At 42.6% G+C, this 24,658-nt stretch overlaps 2 protein-coding genes and 1 long non-coding RNA gene across 3 annotated transcripts in view; 1 reads left to right on the forward strand and 2 right to left on the reverse strand.

The window, feature by feature from the left end:
• LOC308326250 (uncharacterized protein) overlaps positions 1 to 6,997 on the forward strand; it is a gene marked incomplete at its 5' end in the record, with an annotated part of 69,805 nt that extends 62,808 nt beyond the window's left edge. Inside the window, 9 exons of the mRNA XM_080779057.1 lie at positions 402 to 530; positions 882 to 998; positions 1,308 to 1,463; positions 2,011 to 2,118; positions 2,872 to 3,009; positions 3,680 to 3,796; positions 4,210 to 4,398; positions 5,078 to 5,361; positions 6,098 to 6,997. Of these exons, the coding sequence (XP_080635183.1) occupies positions 402 to 530; positions 882 to 998; positions 1,308 to 1,463; positions 2,011 to 2,118; positions 2,872 to 3,009; positions 3,680 to 3,796; positions 4,210 to 4,398; positions 5,078 to 5,361; positions 6,098 to 6,358 (1,499 nt within the window). The 3' untranslated portion in view covers positions 6,359 to 6,997. The remainder of the gene's footprint in view (positions 1 to 401; positions 531 to 881; positions 999 to 1,307; positions 1,464 to 2,010; positions 2,119 to 2,871; positions 3,010 to 3,679; positions 3,797 to 4,209; positions 4,399 to 5,077; positions 5,362 to 6,097) is intronic.
• A 703-nt stretch (positions 6,998 to 7,700) lies between these two features.
• Positions 7,701 to 11,697, reverse strand: LOC308326251 (chymotrypsin-like elastase family member 3B; the record flags this gene model as incomplete). Its single annotated transcript, XM_080779058.1, has 7 exons — positions 7,701 to 7,718; positions 8,721 to 8,873; positions 9,095 to 9,237; positions 9,954 to 10,087; positions 10,303 to 10,428; positions 10,817 to 10,899; positions 11,587 to 11,697. 7 exons carry the CDS (start codon positions 11,695 to 11,697, stop codon positions 7,701 to 7,703), a joined length of 768 nt encoding a protein of 255 aa, XP_080635184.1.
• A 9,660-nt stretch (positions 11,698 to 21,357) lies between these two features.
• LOC308325100 lies at positions 21,358 to 24,193 on the reverse strand. The gene is made up of 6 exons (XR_013965001.1): positions 24,054 to 24,193; positions 22,930 to 23,069; positions 22,589 to 22,784; positions 22,418 to 22,496; positions 22,191 to 22,267; positions 21,358 to 22,013 (listed from the first exon to the last, which is right to left on the reverse strand). It is a non-coding gene; the product is annotated as an uncharacterized lncRNA (long non-coding RNA).
• Between the last annotated feature and the right edge of the window lie 465 nt (positions 24,194 to 24,658).

Here is a 24,658-nt window from a genome sequence, read left to right on the forward strand (position 1 = left end):
TTGTTTGTTTTGAATGCTTCTGCAATTTCAGCAATGCCGAAAAACAGCTGAGCCATAGCTGTTTTTTTGTGCGTTTGTTTGTTTGTTTGTTTTTGCTATCCCTCTACCTGCTGTGGCACCTGGAGAGCCAGGGAACCCTGGATATAATTTGGGCTCTATTTTCGTTCATGCTAAACCCCTTATCCCTAAACTACTTTGCCTTTTTTTTTTTTTACTATTTTGAAAAACATTTTTGAATAGTTAAAATACCTACATCGACACGTTGTGAGCTTGTAGATTGGCTATTTTAACAATTCAAAAATGTTTTTCAAAATTGTAAAGAAAGGCAAAGGGATGAGGGCATGGGCAAAGATAGAGCCCTAAAGAATAGAATATAGAATCTTTTTTCCTTTTCTGTCCAGGAATAGATAGTCCTGGCCCACAGGGTCCAGTTGGTTTTCTTGGGGGCAAAGGTCAACGTGGACCGCCTGGACCAGCCGGTAGCACCTACCCTGGACCCAAAGGCCCCCAAGGCCCACCCGGCTACCCAGGTACCGTATCGCATTATTAGCAGTGGTGTGAGTACATTTACTTATGGGACTGACACCAGATTCTACTAAATGTCTTCAGAATCCTGACAGTTTTCTGAAAAACCCTATGTGTCTATGTCAGTCATTCTCAAACAGTTTCATGTCAAGGACCCCCAGAATTATATGTAATTGGCCGCCGACCCCCATCTGAAAAGATGTTGTTCCAGGGACCCTCCCAGAAGGAAAGATTTGAGTTAAAAACATTGGCTCTGAAAGAATATAATATTCAAAGATTTTCACCACATTTTTTCCCAAAAAATAGCAGATCTACAAGCGTGTTTATGTTGCTTATTTTCCATTGCTCTCTCTCAGGTGCCCCGGGCTATAGCGGAGAGCCTGGCTTCCCGGGCAGAGAATGCAGCCGGGCAGAGAAAGGCCCCGGTGGAGAACCAGGATATGAGGGGCCCCCCGGACCCCCAGGTCTGCATTGTGTGTGTGTGTGTGTGTGTGTGTGTGTGTGTGTGTGTGTGCGTGTGCGTGTGCGTGTGCGTGCGTGCGTGCTGTTGTTTTTGTGTGTCTGTTCCTTGGCTTTATATAATCGTATACATGAATTAGAATCCATTATTTAATAAGAATATCTCTGTCCGTACGACGTGTGTGTGTGTGTGTGTGTGTGTGTGTGTGTGTGTGTGTGTGTGTGTGTGTGTGTGTGTGTGTGTGTGTGTGTGTGTGTGTGTGTGTGTGTGTGTGTGTGTGTGTGTGTGTGTGTGTGTGTGTGTGTGTGCTTGTCGTGTGTAGGTCCTGCCGGTGAACCAGGCCTTCCGGGTGGTGTTAATACCTCCTACGGGGACCCAGGACCCCCTGGCCTCCCCGGTTTACCGGGCCGTAAGGGGGAGAGGGGCCACCCGGGACAGCCTGGGCCAACAAATGGCCTAGGCTTTACAGGACCTAAAGGTATACGGTATACACACATACTGTACATGCACAGCCTGTACCTCCCATCTCCCAGGGATTCAAGTTCTCAGTCGCCCACGAGTGATTTCAGTCATTTCTTTTGCGAAAAGCATTTGTTGCGCGCCTGGATAGCCTAGATCTATACCGTCTTACCGGCCACGGTGAAATTGCACTTCCGTGTCTCTGAAAGCCACGCCTCCGTCAAACACTACTATGTATATGAACAGACTTGTGGGTCTTTTAGTCGTTTATGTACGGAATTGCAATTTTGTACATAATGTACTATTTTCTGTGCGATCAGGCCGAATTCACACGAGCCCATTTGAGGTACTTTCAACTTCACCTAAACACTGCTTTGTCCCAATTTGACCTGAGATCAGATTCTAAAAAAAATGTCTTCTACATCCTGACAGTTTTCTGAAAAAAGCGATTTTTCAAAAATAGCAGACGTACAAGCTCGTATAGCGAGCTTGTAGATCTGCTATTTTTCAATAGCTAAAGCATAGCGTAATGCTAACACCAACAATGGGGTTATTATTGCCGACAGGCGAAAGAGGACCCGTCGGTTCCAGAGGTGCCGAAGGACGCAGGGGTCAAAGAGGTCACCCTGGACTGATCGGCCACAAAGGACATAAAGGCTTTCCCGGGGAAATGGGTGAGTGTGGTGGTGGTGGCGCCACTTTGTCACTAAATGGGTGAGTGTGGTGGTGGTGGTGCCACTTTGTCACTAAATGGGTGAGTGTGGTGGTGGTGGCGCCACTTTGTCACTAAATGGGTGAGTGTGGTGGTGGTGGTGCCACTTTTTCACTTTGTCAATTATTGTGACTAGGTAAAAAATCTTCAAAACCCTGACAGTTTTCTGAAAAACCTCATGTTTCTGTATCATTGGTGCTCAATATTTCATGTCAAGGACCCCAAAAGTCATTATGTAATATGCCTCCGCCCCCCCCCCCCCCCCCCCCCCGCCCCCATCTGAAAATATGTTGTTCCAGGGACCTCACCGGAAGTTAAAATGTTCACTCTGTAATAATACATATTCAAAGATTTGAGCTTGTAGATCTGCTATTTTTCAATAGCTAAAGTATAACATCGAATTACGCAATTGCCACGTCTGGCAGTGTGCTGCGGGTTCGACTCCCGATCCAGACGGCCTTTACTCCATGTCACTCCCCCATCTCCTGTCGGCCTACTGTCTGTCCCTCTATGAAAAATATAAAATAAAGACGAAAGCCACAAAAACAAAAAAAAACATATCAAAGGCCTCCTATGGTAAGCAAGGCAGCAGTGCATTAATGACAGGTGTAGCCACTCTAGACCAAAAGTGTTCCAAGTAATTAGCTTTATTTTTTTCTTTTTTACATAATAAAGTAGGTAGTTAAACAACTTGGTCTAACTTGTGTTTCCCCAGGTGTCAGAGGTCTCCCAGGAGAGGCAGCGGCAGAGAAGAGACGGCCCGCCCCTTTGGGACCAGCCGGGCCATCTGGTATTCCGGGACCTGACGGTTACCCTGGCAACCAAGGCGCTCCGGGGATCCCAGGTCCTACAGGTGTGTGTGTGTGTGTGTGTGTGTGTGTGTGTGTGTGTGTGTGTGTGTGTGTGTGTGTGTGTGTGTGTGTGTGTGTGTGTGTGTGTGTGTGTGTGTGTGTGTGCGTGTGCGTGTGCGTGTGTGTGTGTGTGCGACTGACTAAAACTAAGACTAAATACATATATTGACAATTTTCGTCAAATAAAAAGCTAGACTAAATGTTAGGAAGGGACTAGTGGACCAGAGATCCAGTATAAGTAAAAGACGAGTCATTTTACACTTTGTTGCATTCTAAAAATTGCCGATCTACGTTGTGAGCTTGTAGATCGCCTATTTTCATTGGTGGTGTCGAAATGGTGTCATTTCGACACCATCAAGGCTCGCCAAAATACAATTTAGTCGACTAAATCAACTGTAGATTTAGTCAACTAAAAACCTTACGATATTTAGTCGACACTAAAACATGATTCCAGGTGACTATAAAGTGTGACTAAAACTTAAATGAAAACTATTCAAGAGACTATGACTAAAACTAAAATCTAAATTCGCTGTCAAAATCAACACTGGTGTGTGTGTGTGTGTGTGTGTGTGTGTGTGTGTGTGTGTGTGTGTGTGTGTGTGTGTGTGTGTGTGTGTGTGTGTGTGTGTGTGTGTGTGTGTGCGTGTGCGTGTGTGCTCATCTTTATGTCAGGTTCGAAGGGGCCTGTGGGTTCTCGAGGCCTCTCTGGGACAACGGGACCCCCCGGTTATGACGGTCCCAAGGGAGACCTGGGAAACAGCGGTCCACGTGGATTCATTGGTGCCGAGGGTGAGAAGTCATAAGATAACCTTCATTGATTCATATGTGGGGAAATTCAGGTGTCAAGAACCAAACCGAGGAGAACATCCTGGAACTGTTGGGAGGTTGTCTCAGTTGAGCTGGGGAAACTAAAACTATGGTTCGACTTCCCCCTTTTTATATGTTAATTATGTTTAGAAGATCTAGAATACTTTGTGCACCCCCACTCGCTTTTTTAACCCAATCCCTTTTGGTGTTTTTAAGCATTATGTTATACTGAAAAATAGCAGATCTACAAGCATGCCGTGCTACGAGCTTGTAGATCTGATATTTTGGAAAAAAATGTGGAAAATGTGGTGCAAATCTTTGAATATAAATTAATTCATTTAATTTATTATTTGACATGAGAAACCACTGACATGGTGCTCTCTTGTCCCCTGCAGGTCCGGCAGGCCGCCCAGGTGACGCAGGTGAGCCGGGCCGGAGGGGCCCAGTGAGTCCAGGCTACCTGCTGGTGGTTCACAGCCAGTCGGTGGCGGTGCCACGGTGCCCCGAGGGCAGCACACAACTCTGGACCGGCTACAGTCTGGTGTACCTAGAGGGTCAGGAGAAGGCCCACACACAGGACCTAGGTACGGCTATATAGGCCCTGTGTGTGCGTGCGTGTGTGCGTGCGTGCGTGCGTGCGTGCGTGCGTGCGTGCGTGCGTGCGTGCGTGTGATACCCAATGGGCACTATGCATATATACATGCCATTTTGGAAAGAGCTTGGGCCACTTTCCTTCACAGGTGTTACCGATGATACTAATGAAGGCTCTGTTCCATTCTGGTGGAACAGAGTCAGGGTGCTGCTGTTGTTGCATGTTGACTCACTGGAAAAACACTCTGCTATACACCAGTGGGTCTCAAAGTGTCCTTGAGCGGCTTCCAAATGAGCACTGTACAGGTCTGTAACTCTGAGAGTGTACAAATGGAACCAACAGTGAAAAGCCTGGTCACAACCTAAGACAGAGACGGTATCGGCGGAAGTGTCAGCCGGAAAACATCCGTCAGATGTATCCCCCCCCCCCCCCCCCCCCCAGATACGATATTCTTTCGACCAATCACAACACTTGGATGGATATACATACTGTACAACTTTGTCATGAGTAATAATTCGACAAGAATACTTGCATTTAATGCATACATTGCATTAAACAGTGCTGGTCTTTGCGCAAACCGCTCCGTCATTTAGATAAATGCGGGTTATATAGAGCCCATTGAGTTTACCCTGTGTTGTGCCTTCCCTCCACCACCTCCTCCTCCCCTACAGGCCAGGCTGGCTCCTGTCTGCCGGTCTTCTCCACCATGCCCTTCTCCTACTGCAACACGGGCGCCTGCCACTACTCCAGCCGCAACGACAAGTCCTACTGGCTCTCCACCACCGCGCCCATACCCATGATGCCCTTCTCCGGCGCGGAGATCGGCTCGCACATCAGCCGCTGCGTGGTGTGCGAGACGTCGACGCCGGCGGTGGCGGTTCACAGCCAGGACCAGGCGCCTCCCGCCTGTCCGCCCGGCTGGAGGAGCCTCTGGACGGGCTACTCCTTCCTCCTGGTGAGCATGAGGAAGGCGTGTGCGTGCGTGTGTGTGTGTGTGTGTGTGTGTGTGTGTGTGTGTGTGTGTGCTTGTGTGTCTGTCAGTGTTGATTCCGTCGACTAAAACTAAGATGAAAAATGTTCGTCGACTACCTTTTTTCACTGACGAAAACTAAACGGAAACTGAATGAAAACTAAGCTATGATGACTAAAACTAAGACTAAATAATATTGACAATTTCGTCAACTAATAAATACTAGACTAAAATGATCGGAAGGGACTAGTGGACAATAGATCCAGTATAAGTCCTGGTTGCATGCTGAAAATAGCCGATCTACAAGCTCACAACGCGTCGCAAAATCAGTCATTACGACGGCATCAAGGCCAGCCAAAACTCATTTTAGTCGACTAAATCAACTGTAGATTTAGTTGACTAAAATCTTATGACATTTAGTCGACTAAAACTAGACTAACACTGAAACATTCCAGGTGACTAAAATATGACTAAAACTAAATAAAAACTATTCAACTGTGACTAAAACTAAAATCTAAATTTGCTGCCAAAAACAACACTGGTGTGTGTGTGTGTGTGTGTGTGTGTGTGTGTGCACGCTGTTTGGGGGGGGGGGTCTTTGGAATGGGGAAAGTTTGAAAAACCTCTGGGTTAGCAAATGAGTTTATAACAGATATAATGAATTAGATGTTTTATTTATGTTATTATTTTGCTTGCTTCTCTCGCCTCCTTCCTTCCTCAGCACACAGGTGCAGGTGACGAGGGCGGAGGCCAGTCTCTGACCTCCTCGGGCAGCTGCCTGCGGGACTTCCGGACGCACCCCTTCATAGAGTGCCAGGGCGCGCGGGGCACCTGTCACTACTTTGCCAACCTCTACAGCTTCTGGTTGACCACCGTGGGCCCAACGGACCAGTTCCTCGCCCCAGAGCCGGGCACCATCAAAGCAGCCGAGCAGCAGCGCCAGAAGGCTAGTCAGTGCCACGTCTGTACCAGAGACCGATAGTATAGTGGTCACCATGTCATTCTCGCTCTCTCTCTGTCTCTCTGTCTCTCTCTCTCTCTCTCTCTCTCTCTCTCTGTCTCTATGTCTCTCTCTCTCTCTCTCTGTCTCTGTCTCTATATCTGTCTCTCTCTCTCTCTCTCTCGCTCTCTCTCTCTCTCTCTCTCACTCAGGGATTCACACTGAGTCTGTTTGATTCAAACTGTTCCCAAATCAGTGTTGTTTTTGGCAACAAATATCCATTTTAGTTTTAGTCATAGTCTCTTGAATAGTTTTCACTTAGTTTTAGTCACATTTTAGTCACCTGGAATGTCTTAGTGTTAGTCTAGTTTCAGTCGACTAAATGTCATAAGATTTTAGTCGACTAAATCTACAGTTGATTTAGTCAGTGGAAAAAGGTAGTCGGCGAACATTTTTACTTAGTTTACGACAAATACGTCCCAAATACGGTTGCCTGGTCCCCGCTGGCCATGATTCACATTGGCCTTGATTCTTCCACACCCGAGTACACTTCATTCAACTGTATTCAATGCTTTCACATTGCAGCGACCCGTATCCGAGTACACTTCAATCCCGATGCGGTCCCGGGACCGGTTGATCCGCTCCGGGGAACGGTACGCATCATTCACACTACCACAACATCTGCCAAGTGGTCTCGAGTGTGCACCCAAGACCATAGTGTGAACCCCCCCCCCTCTCTCTCTCTCTCTCTCTCTCTCTCTCTCTCTCAATTATTCTTTAACCATGTCCCATCATTGAGAACTTTTATATAATGCTATTCAGCAGTATTTATATTGGGACATGTTCTAAACTTTTTTGTTTGTTTGTTTTTTTTACTTCTGATGTAAAAGATTACATTTGATCACTGACAACTGTCATCACTGTATAATATGATTTTACACTGAACCACTGAATTTTGTTTTAAGGCTATATAAAAATCAAGCTCGGATTCATTATTTATAGAAATTAAAATAAATGTTTCTTCTTTACCTTTATAAACTACATTGCATTTAATTGATCCAAACAGCTACAGCTGGCCGGTTTGTGTTTTCACCTATAACTGCACCGATACATTGCGGTGCGCGGAGTCTCAGTCCACAGCGTCATCTCAAGATGTAAACAATGGTAAAAAGGATGAAATCGCAGGATTGGCAAATGTTGCGTTAGGCCTATTATACTCCTTCGTACAACATATTGTAAATATTGTAATATTTACAAAGATATGAATGGATTGTTCTCACTAAAGTCTTTGAGATTCTTGCAGTTTGACAGAATACTACAACGTCAGCAGACATTTGAGAAGTCCTTTTTATTGCATAGTCACGGGGACAGCAAAGAGAGAACTTCAATTTTGGGCCATTGTCTGCAAGGGGAAAAAAAGAAGGTAAATCATATCTTGTGTGAATAAATACAGTAGAATGGTACCAGCAATGCTCCGTGGGGCATCGCTGGTGTAAAGTAGCTAAGTACATTTACTCAAGTACTGTACTTAAAGGGGCATTCCACGCATTTTACAACATTTTACTATGAAAAACATAATTAACATGGTGAATCACATCTTGATGACATCACCAAGATGTTAATTATTTTTTTCAGACCTCCAGTTCTAGGAAACACAGCATGCTCTAAGCCAAGGTATATTAATGACATAGTAAAATGTTGAAAATGAGTGGAATGCCCCTTTAAGTAAAATGTAAGTATTTGTACTTTACTTGAGTATTTATAACTTCCAATACTTTTACTTCTACTCCACTACATCTCAGAGCCATTTGTGCTTTTACTACACTACAATTATTTTAAAACTTTAGTTACTATAGCTACTTTGGAGATTTTTGATTAGACAACATTTCGGCCATTTGAAAATAGCAGATCTACAAGCTCACAATGCGTCTCATATACATATTTTGAACATATTTTACTTTTAGTACCAATACTTTTGTACTTTTACTCGAGTACATTTTGAAAACGGGACTTCTACTTGTGACAGAGTAAGGCCTCACTCACACCTTTACAACAGACTGATGTATGCTTGTTGTATGAGATGTATACGTAGCTGATGCAAGCTCGCAATGAATTTCCAATGGGAGTCACATGGTTTGACACAACATTTGTGTTGTATGAGGGGGTGGGGGGCAGTCGAAACACAGCCCGAAAGCCGTACAACATACATGTTGTGTCAAACCACGGGACTTCCATTGGAAATGCATTGGGTCAAGACGTATCACACCCTTTGTATACATCTAGCATGTGTCAATGTTGTATGCTAGATCGAAAGGTGTGAGTCGGGGGCCTACATCTTACGTTGCGGTATTGATACGTTTACTTTTATTAAGTAAAACATGCGAGTACTATTTCCACCACCCACCTCACTGATCCAGGGGATGAAAGAAGCCACGCGGGTGAACACGGTGGGCTTCTGGGCCGTGTTGCAGCCCTTTCCACTGACAAAGCTGGTCACTCCTTGGACGTACCAGTTTCCATCTTCGCCTTTACAGTTCAGAGGACCCCCAGAGTCGCCCTAAAAAGAAGTCGGTTACGTTACGAGCAAATCAATAACCGCCATTTCCAACCCACCGTCCATTCGGTTCCTGCAAGTGCGTTGACACTAGTGTAGCCAAATGTAAAGCACTCATGTCATCTGTGCTGTGAACAAAACAATTCCCCAATTGAACCAAACTGGCTCAGTGGATCCAGAAAGACGGACCTGTAAGCATATATTGGTGGTGATTTAGTACTCACGTGGCAGGCAGACTTGCTCTCTCCTCCAGCACAGACCATGGTCTCCTTCACTGAGCTGCCCCACCAGTCACTGCTGCTACAGATGCTGTTCTCCACCACGGGGAGCAGGGCCTGCTGCAGTTTGCTGGGCCTGGGACCACCGGCTGACACACGGAGACAAAAACAAAGAGGTCAGACGACATGCTCTATTTATTATACGCCAGAGTTGTTTTCGTCGACTGAAACTATGACGGAAAATGTTCGTCGACTACCTTTTTTCACTTGACTAAAACTAAAACTAAATGTAAACTAAATAAAAACTAAGCTATATGATGACTTGTAGATCGGCTATTTTCAGCAAGTTACGCCATTAGTTATCAGCCATTACGACGGCATCAAGGCCCACCAAAATACATTTTAGTCGCCCACTCAGTGGAGCTGTACAGAGTCTGGCTATGCCAGACTAGGTTGGTTGGTGCATTACTGTACACTGAAGGCACAGTATAGAAACATGTATACTAGTATAGTTTCTATACTGCTCCTTCAGTTTAACACACCAATCTAACTGTGACAATAATAGATGCATCTCTACTGCTTCTCTTCTCTTTCCAGTTTATCTACAATCTTGCAACACGTTGCTTTGCGCCGCGCTGCGAGCTTGTAGATAGGCTATTTGCACTACTTCTAATTTATATATGATTTATTTAGCCTATGGAATTTATTAGATTTGTTTGTTTTAAAATGTATAAAATGATTAACAAAAAAAAATATATATATATATGTATGTAAAATGGGATTTTCTTTTGTCTGTGACCCACAAATGGGTCCCGACGCACAGTTTGGGAAACGGTGCCCTATTGGACTTGTCATTGGGTCTTACAGGACAGGCGTCCCCAGCCTGTGACATAACAAGGCTGTTTGTTAACGAGGACAGCTCCGGCTGCCATGCATGCTGGCTGGACTTTGTCGTTGATGACGGCGTTCTTCTCCAGCTTCAGCAGGGCGATGTCATTCCTATAGTCAGGATGAAATGACAAATAAAGAACACTGAGAACTATAAGAATGAACAACGAGGCGTGACGAATATTTGTGACGCCCGTTTATTGCCATACAGTATTATACGAAAACGTTGCCATTTGTTCAGCTGTTGATCTATACGAAATTCTCAGGGCAATCTTCTTGGTCAAGGACATATTTACACTTGTTTGCTTTGCTGCTGCTCAACCTACCCACAAGAGACACAGTTGTCATTCCACTTAGGGTGGATCAACATCTTCTCCACCATAATGGACTGCTCAGAACCTTCCGTTTTGTCCAGGTCATGCTCGGCGAGAACCACCCTGTATGTGTGGAACCTGGATAAAGAGTGAACAACAAGAACACAATGAGGTTTTGCCTGATTCCTCCATAACGTTTCAGCTATTCATTTTATAGTAATACCCTCTGGCGCTGTTCTTATTTTGATCGCACTGTGATTAATTTGTAAAAGTACGACTGGAATTAGTTCTCACGAATACAGTATTTGGCATGCCTTCTGTTAATGTGGTCTTATGCTACTGTCGTCTCGATTTAAATTCTCTAAACCACTTGTGGCCAGCTATTCCTATTTTTGAGATTATTTGAAACATTTGGCTTTTAATGACATGCCCAAAATAGTGATGCCATGATGCTTGAATGTTTTACAGCTACTTCCAGATGTGTATATCTGCCAGCCCATACCACAAACAAACAACATAAGCTTACGTGATGCAGTGTGCAGCCGTCAAGACCCAGTTAGGAGCAATGAGTGTCCCCCCACAAGTAGGGAAGAACGATTCCAGAGAAACCTATAAGAGCAAGAGAGCTGTCAAATTTATTTATTTTATTATTTATTTATTTTTAATGTTCTGTTTATTCATTTTTTGTTTTTTACAAATAGAAGTAAATTCCGAAATAAAAACAGAGTAGAGCTGTCAAATGTATGGGATTAATGGGATACTCTTATGTATCCCATACAAGTATCAATTTACACTATATAAGAGTTACAGTGGTTCATAGTTATTTCCCTTCTTTAGATCTTACTTAGATCAGAATGTGATCAATGATCACATTCATTCACATTCTTGATCAATTAATGTTTGGATCAATGATCCCAACACGGCTATATGATGGGATCATTGATTCATTTAGGGATCTACTGTATGTTGTGTTTTAGCAGAATTGCTGTGCCTGCAAGACAAGCAAATGTGTATTGTGCGCTTGTAGATCTGCTATTTTCACCAGTTTGGGTCCCAGGCAAACATCTCTCTTTTGGTCTTCTCGACCTGAAAGGTTGTGTTAGATGACACCACTACTACAAATTAAGAAGACAAAGTTGTCTTTTAACACTTTAACACTCGAGGAATTTCTGAAATTGAGTTTAGTGTGCGTGTATATAATTATGTTCTATATCCATACTGTACAACTCGGAGGGGGTCCAAGTATAAGCTGTTATCTTATTCAAAGTGTGACATCTTTCCATTACATTGCTGTACCTGCCATGGCCAGCTATGAGGACGGGCTTCTTCACCGTTCACCACGCGGCTGGTGATGCTGGGTTCATGGCTTGGAGTGCCACATCCAGATCCAGACACTAGGATACACATGGGCTGATATCAGTATGTTGCTCCTTAACCCATTTAGGCCTGAAAAAAATGTTCTTCTAAATCCTGACAGTTTTCTGAAATACCTATGTTTCTGGGCCTATATCACTCAATATTTCATGTCAAGGACCCCAAAAATGATCTGTAATTGGCCTCCGACCCCCATCTGAAAATATGTTGTTCCAGGGACCTCCCAAGAAGCAAAGATTTGAGTTAAAACCGCTATATTCCACATTTGAGGTTTACATACGGTTTAAAACACCAAAAGGGGTTCCCGTACAGAATGGGTTAAAAATGTGCATTCCGTGACAAATATTCTAAATCAGTGGATCTCAACCATTTTAATTAAGCACCGCCAATATTATGCATTAGGCCACGGAACCATTTGACACAATTTCTGGGACCCCAGACGACGCTGTTTATTTAACTCGCAGTGTACAAATGCGGGTCCATGTGGTTCCATTTGTACACTCGAGGAGTTACAGACCCGTGAGGGTTCATTTGGATCCCTGGTGGTCCCCGGAACCGATGTTGAGAGCCAGTGATCTTATGATATTATTCCTGTATTGCCCTGGAAATCAATGCTAACACCACAGTTATTTGTACTGAGTTGAATGCTGCTTAATACACTGAAAACGATTGATTGATTGTTTGATTGATTGATTGATTGATTGATTGATTGATCGATTGAAATTTTCATTCACAGTTTGTAGAATGGGTAGGCTACAGTTCATAGGAAAGTACAGGTCAATACAAAAACTGCTATACTGCGGGGCTATCAGCAGGAAAAGCACTATAGCCTACTAAAAGACTTGTCTACATCAGGGTCGTCCATTTTGAATTAATCACAACATTTAAAGACGTACAAATATACACTTCTATGAAAAACAGGAAATCATCATATACACAGTTAACGCAAGTATTTAATGTGTGTTTAATAATTGAGTTAACTCACCAGTAGTGGCGGCCAACAGGAAGACAAGTGCCAAACGTTCCATTCTCCTGTGCATCCAAAAGAACAGACTGACCTCGGAGAGCTATTTATAGGCAGGTAAACACAGACTGCATGCCTGGGATCTTCCCTCCCATTCTCCAGGTGGCTATTCTCCCATTGGTGGGATTAAGTACAGTACTGTACCGTGCATGTTTAACTTAAGTAAAAGTATCAACACTACCGATACAGAAATGAAAGTAAAAGTCTGGAATTCAAAATGTACTAGTAAAAGTACAAAAGTATTGGTACCGAAATGTACTTAACGTACCAAAAGTATTTTCAAATGGCCGTAATGTAGATATAGGGCTGAAGTAGGTAATGTATGTTTTGTAATAATAATAATCAAAATCTACAAAAGTAACTACCGGGAGTAACTAAGGTCTTCCAATAAGTGTAAAAGTACAATATTGGCATCTGAGAAATTGGATATACTCAAGTAGGCTAATTTGTACTTAATAAGTACAGTAGCCTTCAATATACTTATAGTTCCTTTCACCACTGCATTCTCCACATTTGTGAGCATTCAACCCATTAAAGAAAACCTGACAATTTGAGCAAAACCTTGAATATACAGTAATTTTCTTAAAGCAAAATAGCAAACATTTTAACAAACATTGCTTCTGCATGGGAGTGCCTGGAACAACAAGCTTTGAGATGGAGGTCGGCGGCCAAATGCAAAATAAGGCACATTTTGTGGGTCCTTTACATGAAAAAGTTTGAGAACCACTGATATAGCAACATACGCTTTTTTTTTTCTTTTCTTTTTAACGTTTAGGATTGAGAAGACTTGAAATCAGCCTCAATGGGGTGACCTTATATGTCTAATCTCATGTGCATATACTGTTCCAGTTGGTTTATGCTATGTGTATAGCCTATACAGTGTGTAGATAAGATATCTTTTCTTTTTCTCTTTCTGAAAACAAAAATTATGGAACTTGCACAAAAAACGAATTAGGCTACACGTGTAAACCTCTGATGTGACAGTTACGTAGTTAATAGTGATTCTGAGTGGTTGAAAATCACACACGTTTGAAACAACAAACAGTGTCAAACAGTGAGACGGGCTGGCTGAAATGAAGACTTTCAAGTTTCAATCACCTTCGTGTCATTATGGGTAGTTAAGTCGAGGGGTACCAGGGGGTCCCCAGCAAGATAAGTTAATAAGCATCACAAGCAACCACTTTATCCATTTACACGTTGATAAGTAGCAGATCTACACACTCACAGTGCATGACTTGACACACCACCTTTTCAGATGGGGGTCCTCGGCCAAATACATATACATCCATTTGGATTTGGGGGTCCTTGACATGAATACGTTTGGGAACCACCACTCAGATGTCTCTGCCGGCTCCATATATAACTCTAGATTCTAAAGAGACATCTTCTGACATCATGTTAATTAATATGCTCCATATACGGATATCCCTAGTCAAAAAGTCCAATAGGATTCCGATAGAAAAAATCCTATTGGAAATCCAATAAAAAAATCCTATAAGAATTTGGAACAAATCCTATTGGATATTTTCTTATAGGATTATAATCCTATAAAAAATCCAATAGGACTTTTTCTATGGGATTATTATCCTATAAGAAATTATCCAATAGGATTTGTTCCAAATTCTTATAGGATTTTTAATTGGATTTCCAATAGGACTTTTTCTATGGGATTATTATCCTATAAGAAATTATCCAATAGGATTTGTTCCAAATTCTTATAGGATTTTTAATTGGATTTCCAATAGGACTTTTTCTATGGGATTATTATCCTATAAGAAATTATCCAATAGGATTTGTTCCAAATTCTTATAGGATTTTTTAATTGGATTTCCAATAGGACTTTTTCTATGGGATTATTATCCTATAAGAAATTATCCAAAAGGATTTGTTCCAAAATCTTATAGGATTTTTTAATTGGATTTCCAATAGGACTTTTTCTATGGGATTATTATCCTATAAGAAATTATCCAAAAGGATTTGTTCCAAAATCTTATAGGATTTTTTTCTCATAGGATTTACTTCTATAGGATTATTATCCAATAAGAAATCCAATAGGATCCCATTTGATTCTTGTACTGGAATCCTACTGGATTCCTCTGCTGGATTCCTATAGGATTCCTAGACTATAATCCAATAGAATTCTGAAAATAAATTCTGAAAGAAATGAAAGCAAACACAATCGAACAGTAGGCTAATTTATTTCAGTTTCAGAGAGATAGAAATGTCATTAAATAGGACTGTAGACTAATATGCATGTCAAACTGGGGGTCCTTGAAATTCTGTTTTTTTTATTTTATTTAAGCTGTATGCAATACTTGCCATTAATATAGTGGTTGCAACTGTATTAATTGATTGCCCGATTGAGTCCCGTGGTGGGAGTTCTGCTCTGGTTTTTGTCAACATTAAGTAGTTCCGGTCATTTTGTGGGGGGGCACTGGAGCCATGCAGTAAAAGTAAATTAATCCACAAAACTAACAATTTTTATTGTTGACCTTTTTAAAATATTAGTTTGACTATGACCCCTCTATCACATGGAACTATCTTTTGGGTGTAGTGATACGGACACAAAAAACATAGTTCCGTGTGATAGAGGGGAAAACAATTTTGCACTAATATTTTAGAACAATAGAAATGATGTTGTGGAAGCGCGCCGTCAGAGAGAAGAAAGGGGTAAGCATGCATGCAGCGGCGATTCAATTTCTCTTATCTCGACTCATCCTGCATCAGTACTAGTACTCTTCCAATAACAAATTTCACAGCTGTGCGTTTAATCACCTGTACCTTCTTGATATCTTATCCCAGTAAACTGAATTGCGAACCAAAAACACAGTTTTAAATATGTTGCCACTGCGTCTGATGACCCGTCAGAGGAACCGCCCCACGACCGTCAAGAGCAGTGCTGAGCTGGAGTCGGAGGAGCTTGACAAACTCAACAAGTTTAAGTTCAAGGCTCTAGAACTGAACCGAAAGATTCTGGACAGTGTTTTGAACCCCAAGAAGCCAGCTGCGAAAGAGCCCACAAAACCAGAGGGCTTCGATTTTCAGATTGAGAAGAGAATCAAGAAAAGGGTGCGTCAGGAGTGCAAGGTGGAGGTGAAGGCCCCATCCCCTGTGAAAGCCAACCCAATGCCTCACTTCGGTTTGCCCTTCTATCCTCGTCCCTCAGACAAGAGCGAGGTGGAGGTGTTGCCGTTCTCATTTGAGGAGAGGGAAAAGGAGAGGAGGACTCTGAAGGAAAAGAGACTAGAAGACCTGAGAAATCAAGAGGTGCATCAGTTCAAGGCCCAACCCCTGCCAGATTTCAATGAGGTGCACCTGCCCAAAAAGATAGTGCTTGAGCCTACCAAGCCGGAGCCTTTCAAGCTGCACATCGACGAACGAGGAGCGGTTAAGAACGATCGTTGGGAGCATATGGTAAAGGAGGAGCAGAAACGACAGGCAGAAGCGACAGTTTTCAAAGCACAGCCCAGCAAAGTTGTCCACAAAGAGCCCTTCCTGCCCAAGAAGGAAAGCCACTCTGTTCTTGGCATGAACACTTCCACAGTTCCAGAGGCCTTTGAGCTCGCCACAGAGCGCCGCGCCCGGGAACGGCAGGAGTTTGAGAAGGAGCTGAGCGAGAAAGAGACCCTCAGGGCCTGCTGTTGACTTAATGCACATTATCACCTATATGCAAAGCCATGTGACGTCATCACGTGCCTGCGTGCACAACTACACACTGTGTTCTACCTGAGCATGCGCAATCAATCTTGATTCATTCCTGACTGAAACTATATCGATGAAGCATGCGTTTCCTTGTTGATGTGACCACCATCCACTATACGCTATAGGATGGCTAATAATAATGCAACAGGTTATGGGCCCAGTCAAAGTGGCCAAAAGTGGTTCAGACTTTTATTTGATGGTAGCGAGGAGAATTACGAGTTATGGGAGACTCGGTTCTTAGCACACATGCAACTGCGTGGGCTGTGTGACACCATCACGGAAGAGCCTAACATCAACCAAGCCGACGCCGATGCACAGCAGCAGCGCGACGCTGATGCTAAACGCAATGCCGAAGCATATGCAGAATTAGTACAGTGTTTGGACGACAAGAGCTTGTCCCTTGTGATGCGCGACGCGAATAAAGACGGACGACATGCGTTGCAGATACTGCAAGGACACTACGCTGGAAAAGGGAAGCCACGTGTTGTGAGTCTATATTGCGAACTTTCTGCGCTCCACAAAGCAAGCAACGAGACTGTCACTGAATATATAATTCGAGCGGAGACGATTTTCACATCGCTGAGAAGGGCCGAAGAAAATATTAGTGACGGGTTGCAGATTGCTAACGTGATTAAAGGCTTGCCCGAGTCATACAAAGCGTTTGTCGTGCACATCACCCAAACAGATGAACAGCTAACTTTCGGTGAGTTCAAGACGAAGCTGCGGAGCTTTGAGGACACCGAAAAGTTCAAGCCTGTGAGTGAAGACGAGGACAACGTTATGAGGGCAGCAGCACGTGGACGTGGGAGAGAGAAGAAACGGGACCTATCCGAGGTCGAATGCTACAGGTGCAGGAAGAAAGGACATCTCGCTCGGACCTGTCAATTCGAGCCAGCGGAGCAGAGACGGGAGGAGCGCAGGTGGGACACGCCACGTCGAGGACGTGGGAGAGGACGAGGACACGACGGAGTGAAGACAGCGCGCGGGGACGCCGAGGATTGGAGCACACGGCCTGGCGGAGACCAACACCGCGGGAGTGGAGAGAATCAGCAGCAGGAGAACACATCGTTTTTCTTCAAGATGAACGATTGTGCAGAAACAAATAAGAAGGGACTTATGGTTGACTGCGGTGCCACAGCGCACATGATTAACGATTTTACCAAGTTCAAGTCTTGTGATAAAAACTTTAAACCTATGAGTCATGTGATCGAGCTGGCCGACGGAACGAAAGCCACCGGGATGGCGAAGATGAGAGGAGAGGCAGAGGTCCATTTGATCGACAGTGAAGGAAAACGAGTGAAAACACGCCTGAAGAGAGCACTGTACATTCCATCCTTCCCACAGAACATATTCTCAGTCAAAGAAGCAACAGCCAGCGGAGCAGAGGTCCACTTCAAAGAAGGTGATGACTGGATCAGACATGAGAATGGTACCAAGTTTAAAATTGATGTATACGGTAAATTGTATTATCTTAGCACAGTAGATGATGACAATATTGATGAGTGTAAAGGATGCTATGATATGCAGACATGGCACAAGATACTTGGTCATTGTAATTTTGATGATGTTGCTAAACTAGAGAATGTTGTTGAAGGGATGACAATCAAAGGAAAACGGGATAAGTCACAGTTAAACTGTGAGGTATGCACACAGGGGAAATTTACTCAACAAAGAAACAGGCAGGCAGATGCCAGGGCAAAAGCCCCTCTTGAGTTAGTGCATACAGATCTAGCTGGCCCAATAGAGCCTGCAGATAATGACGGCTACAGATATGCTATTGGATTCACTGATGATTATAGTGGGATGATATTTCCGTACTTTCTAAAGTCAAAAAGTGACGCTGTTAAAGCAACAGAGAAATTCATAGCAGACACTGCCCCCTATGGGAAGATTCGATGCCTGAGGTCGGATAATGGTGGAGAATATACAGGGCAAGAGTATCAGTCTTTGTTGTTAAAGAATGGTATAAGGCATGAGAAAAGTGCACCCTATTCCCCACATCAGAATGGGACGGCAGAACGGAGTTGGAGAACTCTTTTTGAGATGTCTAGATGTATGCTACTGGAGAGTAATGTACCCAAACAGCTGTGGACATATGCTGTGCAGACAGCAGCACAGACCCGTAATAGGTGTTATTGTAAGCGTCTAGAACAAACACCATACTGTGCATTTACTGGAAAAACACCTAACTTGTCTAATATGAGAGTTTTTGGTTCAGAATGCTATGCCTACAAGCAGGACAAAAAGAAGTTGGATTCAAGGTGTGAGAAGGGGATTTTCGTAGGATACGATAAATACAGCCCTGCATATTTGGTTTATCACCCTGAGACAAGGAAGGTAATGAAACACAGATTAGTCAAGTTCATTACAAAGAGCAGTGTGGATAGCCAAACTCAGACAGATCTTGAAATGAATAATGACAGTTATGGAGATGGTATACCCATAACACAGAGAGCAACTAACCAGAGTCAGAGACAGCTCAGTGATATTATCCAAAATGAGGCTAGTCAGTCTGAGACAAGTGAAGATATTCATGGGAGTCAGGAGGAGAGCGCACAGCGCTATCCCACTAGAGAAAGGAAAGCTCCAGGATATTTAAAGGATTATCATTGCAAAGCTACTGAAGAAGAAAATGAGGATGTAGATTACTTCTACAGGGTTGCTTATGGTGTACCAAAAACCTACACAGAGGCCATAGGCTCTAAAAAGTCAAAACGTTGGGCTGAGGCAATGCAGGAAGAGATGAACTCATTGAAAGAAAATGAAACATTCACTTTGACTACACTACCAGAGAATAAACAAGCAGTGGGGGGCCGTTGGGTTTATGTGGTAAAAGAAAGCCCAGAGGGGTCTGAGACTTACAAAGCCAGATATGTAGCTAAGGGATATAGTCAAGTAGAGGGAATTGACTATAAGGAAACCTTTTCACCCACTGCTAATATGACTTCTGTACGAGCAGTGATGCAGGTTGCAGCACAGGAGGACCTCATCATACATCAGATGGATGTAAAAACTGCTTACCTCCATGCTCCAATGGACTATGAGGTTTATATGGAGCAGCCAGAAGGTTTCGAAGTTGAGTCAAAAACAGGTGAACACCTAGTCTGTAAACTGAATAAGTCATTGTATGGTTTGAAGCAATCAGGCCGCAATTGGAACAGGCTACTACATGATCATCTTACCGAAAATGATTTCAAACAAAATGATGCAGATCATTGTGTCTATAGCAGACAATCAAAAAATGGCAAAGTCATACTGATAATATGGGTGGATGATTTGCTTCTTGCAGCCAGCAACAATGATTTACTCGGTGAGGTGAAAGAAATGTTGAAAGGGAAATTTAAAATGAAAGATATGGGAAAAATAAGACACTTTCTTGGGATTGACTTCACTCAGAGTGAAGGAGAGGTCAAAATGGGTCAAAAGCGACACATTGAAAAAGTGCTACAAAAATTTGGTATGTTCAATTGCAAACCAAGGTCAACCCCATGTGAGCAAAAGCTACAGTTTGACACTGAAGGTGAAGTGACAGATGCAACAGGGTATCGAGAGGTCATAGGCAGTCTCATATACATTATGACAAGCACCAGACCTGACTTGAGTTGGGTTGTGAGTAAATTATCACAGCATCTATCAGAGCCTAAACAGCAGCACTGGGTTGCAGCAAAGCAAGTGTTACGATATTTGAAAGGAACTATCGATCACGAGTTATGCTATAAAAAGAGAGAGGATAACCTAAAACTTGAAGGTTACAGTGATGCTGACTGGGCAGCAGACTTACAAGATAGGCGGAGCACGACAGGCTATTGCTTTAGCTTAACTAAGAGTGGTCCAGTTATATCTTGGAAAAGTAAGAAGCAGCCCACAGTGGCTCTATCTACGTGTGAAGCCGAATATATGGCTCTGGCTGCTACCACACAAGAGAGCATGTACCTTGTACAGTTATTAAAAGAAATGGATAGAGGTAGCCAGCATACACCAGTTAAGATCTATGAGGACAACCAGGGAGCCATCGCTCTATCAAAAGACCCAGTTGGCCGTCAAAGGAGCAAGCATGTAGACATTAAATACCATTTTATTAGGTCTGCACAAGCCGATGGTAAGATCGCAATAGAATACTGTCCTACCACAGAGATGGTTGCTGATGTCTTAACCAAGCCGCTGACAAAGGCTAAGTTTGAAGGATTTATTGGGTATTTGTTTGGAGAATGATGTGAAGAGTGCCTATTTTGTTTTATTCTAGGGAACTGTGAACATGTCTTTGAGTGGGGGTGTTGACTTAATGCACATTATCACCTATATGCAAAGCCATGTGACGTCATCACGTGCCTGCGTGCACAACTACACACTGTGTTCTACCTGAGCATGCGCAATAAATCTTGATTCATTCCTGACTGAAACTATATCGATGAAGCATGCGTTTCCTTGTTGATGTGACCACCATCCACTATACGCTATAGGATGGCTAATAATAATGCAACACCTGCATGGAAGAGAGGCAGCACCAAGAGCAAGAACAGCGAGAGAAGGACGAAGTTGCAAAAATGCGTCAGGACCAGGTTCATAAAGCTCGTCCAGTAAGACATTACAAACCTGTGGTGCTGAAGAAGTCGGATCTGCCTGTGACTGTGCCTGAGTCCCCACGTTTTTCCGTTTCCCGTGTCCGTTTATAAGCCAATTGGTAAATGTGATTCAGATGCATTCCTTTTTTTCCCCCCGCCTAGACATGTTTTGGTTTGTTGCAGTCTAATCTTTGCTTTTGGATGCATTGTATGCATGTTTAATACTTATTTGATACATTTTTGTCTCCACCAGGCTGAAGTCATGGGGGGAGAGTATGTTTTGTTTTTAATATATCATTTTGGGTTGTTGGTTTTCAACGTCTTAAACTTTTAAACTGTTTTGGTAATAAACTTTTACAAAAAAAAAAAAAAAAAGAAATGATGTTGTGGATTAATTTACTTTTAATGCGTGGCCCCAGTGCCCCCCCACAAAATGACCGGAACTTAATATTTCACAAAAACAGAGCAGAACTCCCACCACGGGACTCAATCGGGCAATCAATGAATACAGTTGCAACCACTATATTAATGGCAAGTATTTCATACAGCTAAAGTTTTAAAAAATCCCTTTAAAGTTCTTCTCTGTGAAACAACATTATAATGGTCAACAACACACTTGACTGTTTTTGACACTTTGACAGTCTTTCAGGATTTCTAAAACAAAATGTACACTCCAGAATTAGAAGAGGCCCAGTCCAGTGGCAAAGTCCTTGCTTTTTAGCGGACTCTCAAGTGGCCATCCATTCCAGACATAGAGAGAGAACACTGACTCCTACGTACATGCTACTCGTAGATGGAGTTGTACACTCTTTTTACTGTGACAGGAAGTTTGCCTGCATCCTTCAATTTCAGAACAACACACTCCAAAAAGGTCAGTGTCTTTTTCAGTCCTTTAGGGTACTGGATTCTGAGTCCCAGTGCCATTGAGATGTCCACACTCTCCTCTGTGATTACCTGGTCATCCATCGACAGCATAATGTGGTCATATTTCATGGGGTGACCCTCCCTGCAGCCTTTCAGCATCATCTTTGGTGTCTTTCAGTGCTGGTCTGAGCTAGGCCCTGGGGAGAGGGAATACCATTAACCATCAGACAAACACACACCCTCTGGCTAGTCTCCTGCAGAGCCACTGTGTCAAAAACAGAAACAACCATATGATAATATAAAAACTAATGCAATAATAAAATGTGGTTCAATTACATAGTGCTTCTCCCACTAGTGAACGGTTCATGGCTCACCTCAACTTCAAACGGAAACTCTGGTTTCTCCTTGAATAGTACAGGCAAGAGCAGAATTGCTGCTTCCGATTGGAGGCCTTAATAAAAAAATATACAATAAGTTATTATAATAATGTTATTTTCATAATCCTTTAAAATCACGAGAACAAATGTCAGTCAAGTAGTGAGTGAGTGATTCAGGGTGCTACTGCCATCAGTCAGTTTTTGTTACTTGATTCTGGCATTACCTTTTTTCTGCCATCGCAGCGAGCTTATTGAGGATTTGTTTGTCCACATCAATGTGATATCTCTCAGATCCCAAGCGAGCTTTAGAAGGCAAAGTAGAAGAAACATGTCTAAAATATAGTCATAACTCATGCAATTAAATAAGGAGACAATTGACACATTATTGTACTTACTATTTTGGATAGTCAGTCTGAGACATGGGAACTCAGAGAGCGTCTCTTATGTGCTGTGGTTGGACACAAAGTTTCTGCGGTACAATTTGATTCGTGTCAACCTTTCTTGAGGAGCTCTAGGTCTGGACGGACCTTCTCCGTTTCCTCTCTCATGACTCTCAAATGTTCTTTGAGAGTCATCTTCTCCTGTATCAATCTATAAATCAAACAAGTTCTACAGATTCAAGTAAATTGCATAACATTGTTGAAAAATACACACATTGGACCTTTAAATGTATCAGCATAAAGGTCCCAACGTTCATTCGGCACAGACTAGTTTTCAGCTAAAACAGATTTTTTACCATGGTGCTTGGATTAACCTCAGCTGTCGAGGTCGCTTCCTTCCAGTCCATTTTTCTGTTATTTGTGCCATTTCCTTGTTAGACACAAGTAGCTTCCTTTCTTTTTTTTATTTATTGTGCAGTGAATCAAGCATGGCATCCTGTGAAACAAAGTTTTTCAAGTTGTTAAAGATGAATAGAAACACTAGAATGCATCCCTTACTAGAAAACCCTTACTAGAAAGTAGGGGAAAAGTGCCCCTATTCTGACACTCACTGAAAATAGCAGATCTACAAGCTCACAATGTGTTATGTAAACACATTTTCATACCAATACATCACTTTCATACCAATACAACAAGTTATACATAACATAAAATAAATAAATACATACTAGTAGATAAGTACTAGAGCAACTAACTTAACATTATATTACTCATGTTGGCTATTCAACATAATATCTGGTCTCAAGCCCAATTTTGCACCAGTGATTCCCATAGGAGATTTGTGGTATTAATTCAAAATTAATCAGGACATTTCACAAAGTTTCAAGGAAAATAGCTATAGCCTAGCCCAAATTTTTAGATTCTCGAATCTACAAACTCACAGCCTATTGCAATGCAATTGGCTTGCAATGCAATGTTATGAGCTTGAGGATTGGCCATTTTCGAATAGCCAAAGTATAACATAGTGGTCTAACAGATTCTTTGCTATTTTACCTGTACCCCGTCCCGGCCCAGGCCCCACTTTGAGAACCGCAATGCCCTACTATAGTCTACTTGGCAGCCCATGGAGCCCCATTGTGAACCCGGACATGTTGAGTACACCAAGGTTTTATGTTAGAAATGTTGAGTATGGGTCCCCAGCATGTAAATTAATAATGGGCCTGCCCTGATATCGTTGGGCAACTGCACCCGAAGATAGTTAAAGCCTGTGTTTTTCCTAAATGGAAGGCTTATATTAAAAATCCATAAACAACCATTTCCACCGTCTTCAAAGCAACCACACCAAAACACGGTACAAAATAACCCCTCCTCCGCGGTTCCATGTGTTAAACTTATGGGACAAGTATAAGTATGCAAACAAATAGCAAATCACCTAAATAAAGTTTCCCCTGTGCTATTTAATAAACAGTTAAACACTCACCTCAAAAAACGCTGAATAAACTGCTGAAAGTGGGAGTCCATCAGGCATCAGTCCAAGACGTGACGCAGTTATATATTATTTCCTCTTCTGAAAAGTTCAAAGCTCGCGCTAAGGACAGTCGGTGTACGCTTGTCAAAAACGAACAGATCTACAAGCTCACTCCGCGTTGCGACGCGACGAGTTGTTAGCTTGTAGATCTTAACATGAAACCGTGACGTAGTGTCAACCAATAACAAACAAAGAGACCGTTTACGTCTTGCTTGAATCACGACAGTTTTCTGAGAAATTCTAGACCGAGGTGTATGTGTGCGCGCGCATGCGTGTGCGCGCGCGTATCACCCCATCTCCCATAAATTCCATCCATAGTAACACCAGCGCCTGTGTGTGTGTGTGTGTGTGTGTGTGTGTGTGTGTGTGTGTGTGTGTGTGTGTGTGTGTGTGTGTGTGTGTGTGTGTGTATCACTCCCATTGTAACAATAAGCAATATTTTATATATATATATATATATATATATATATATATATATATATATATATATATATATATAATACACACACACACACACATAATATAGGCCTAATATAATTGAAGGTCGCAATTATATT

This window comes from Protomyctophum bolini (assembly GCF_963924005.1).
Source record: "Protomyctophum bolini genome assembly, chromosome: 12".
Taxonomy (NCBI): Eukaryota; Metazoa; Chordata; class Actinopteri; order Myctophiformes; family Myctophidae; genus Protomyctophum; species Protomyctophum bolini.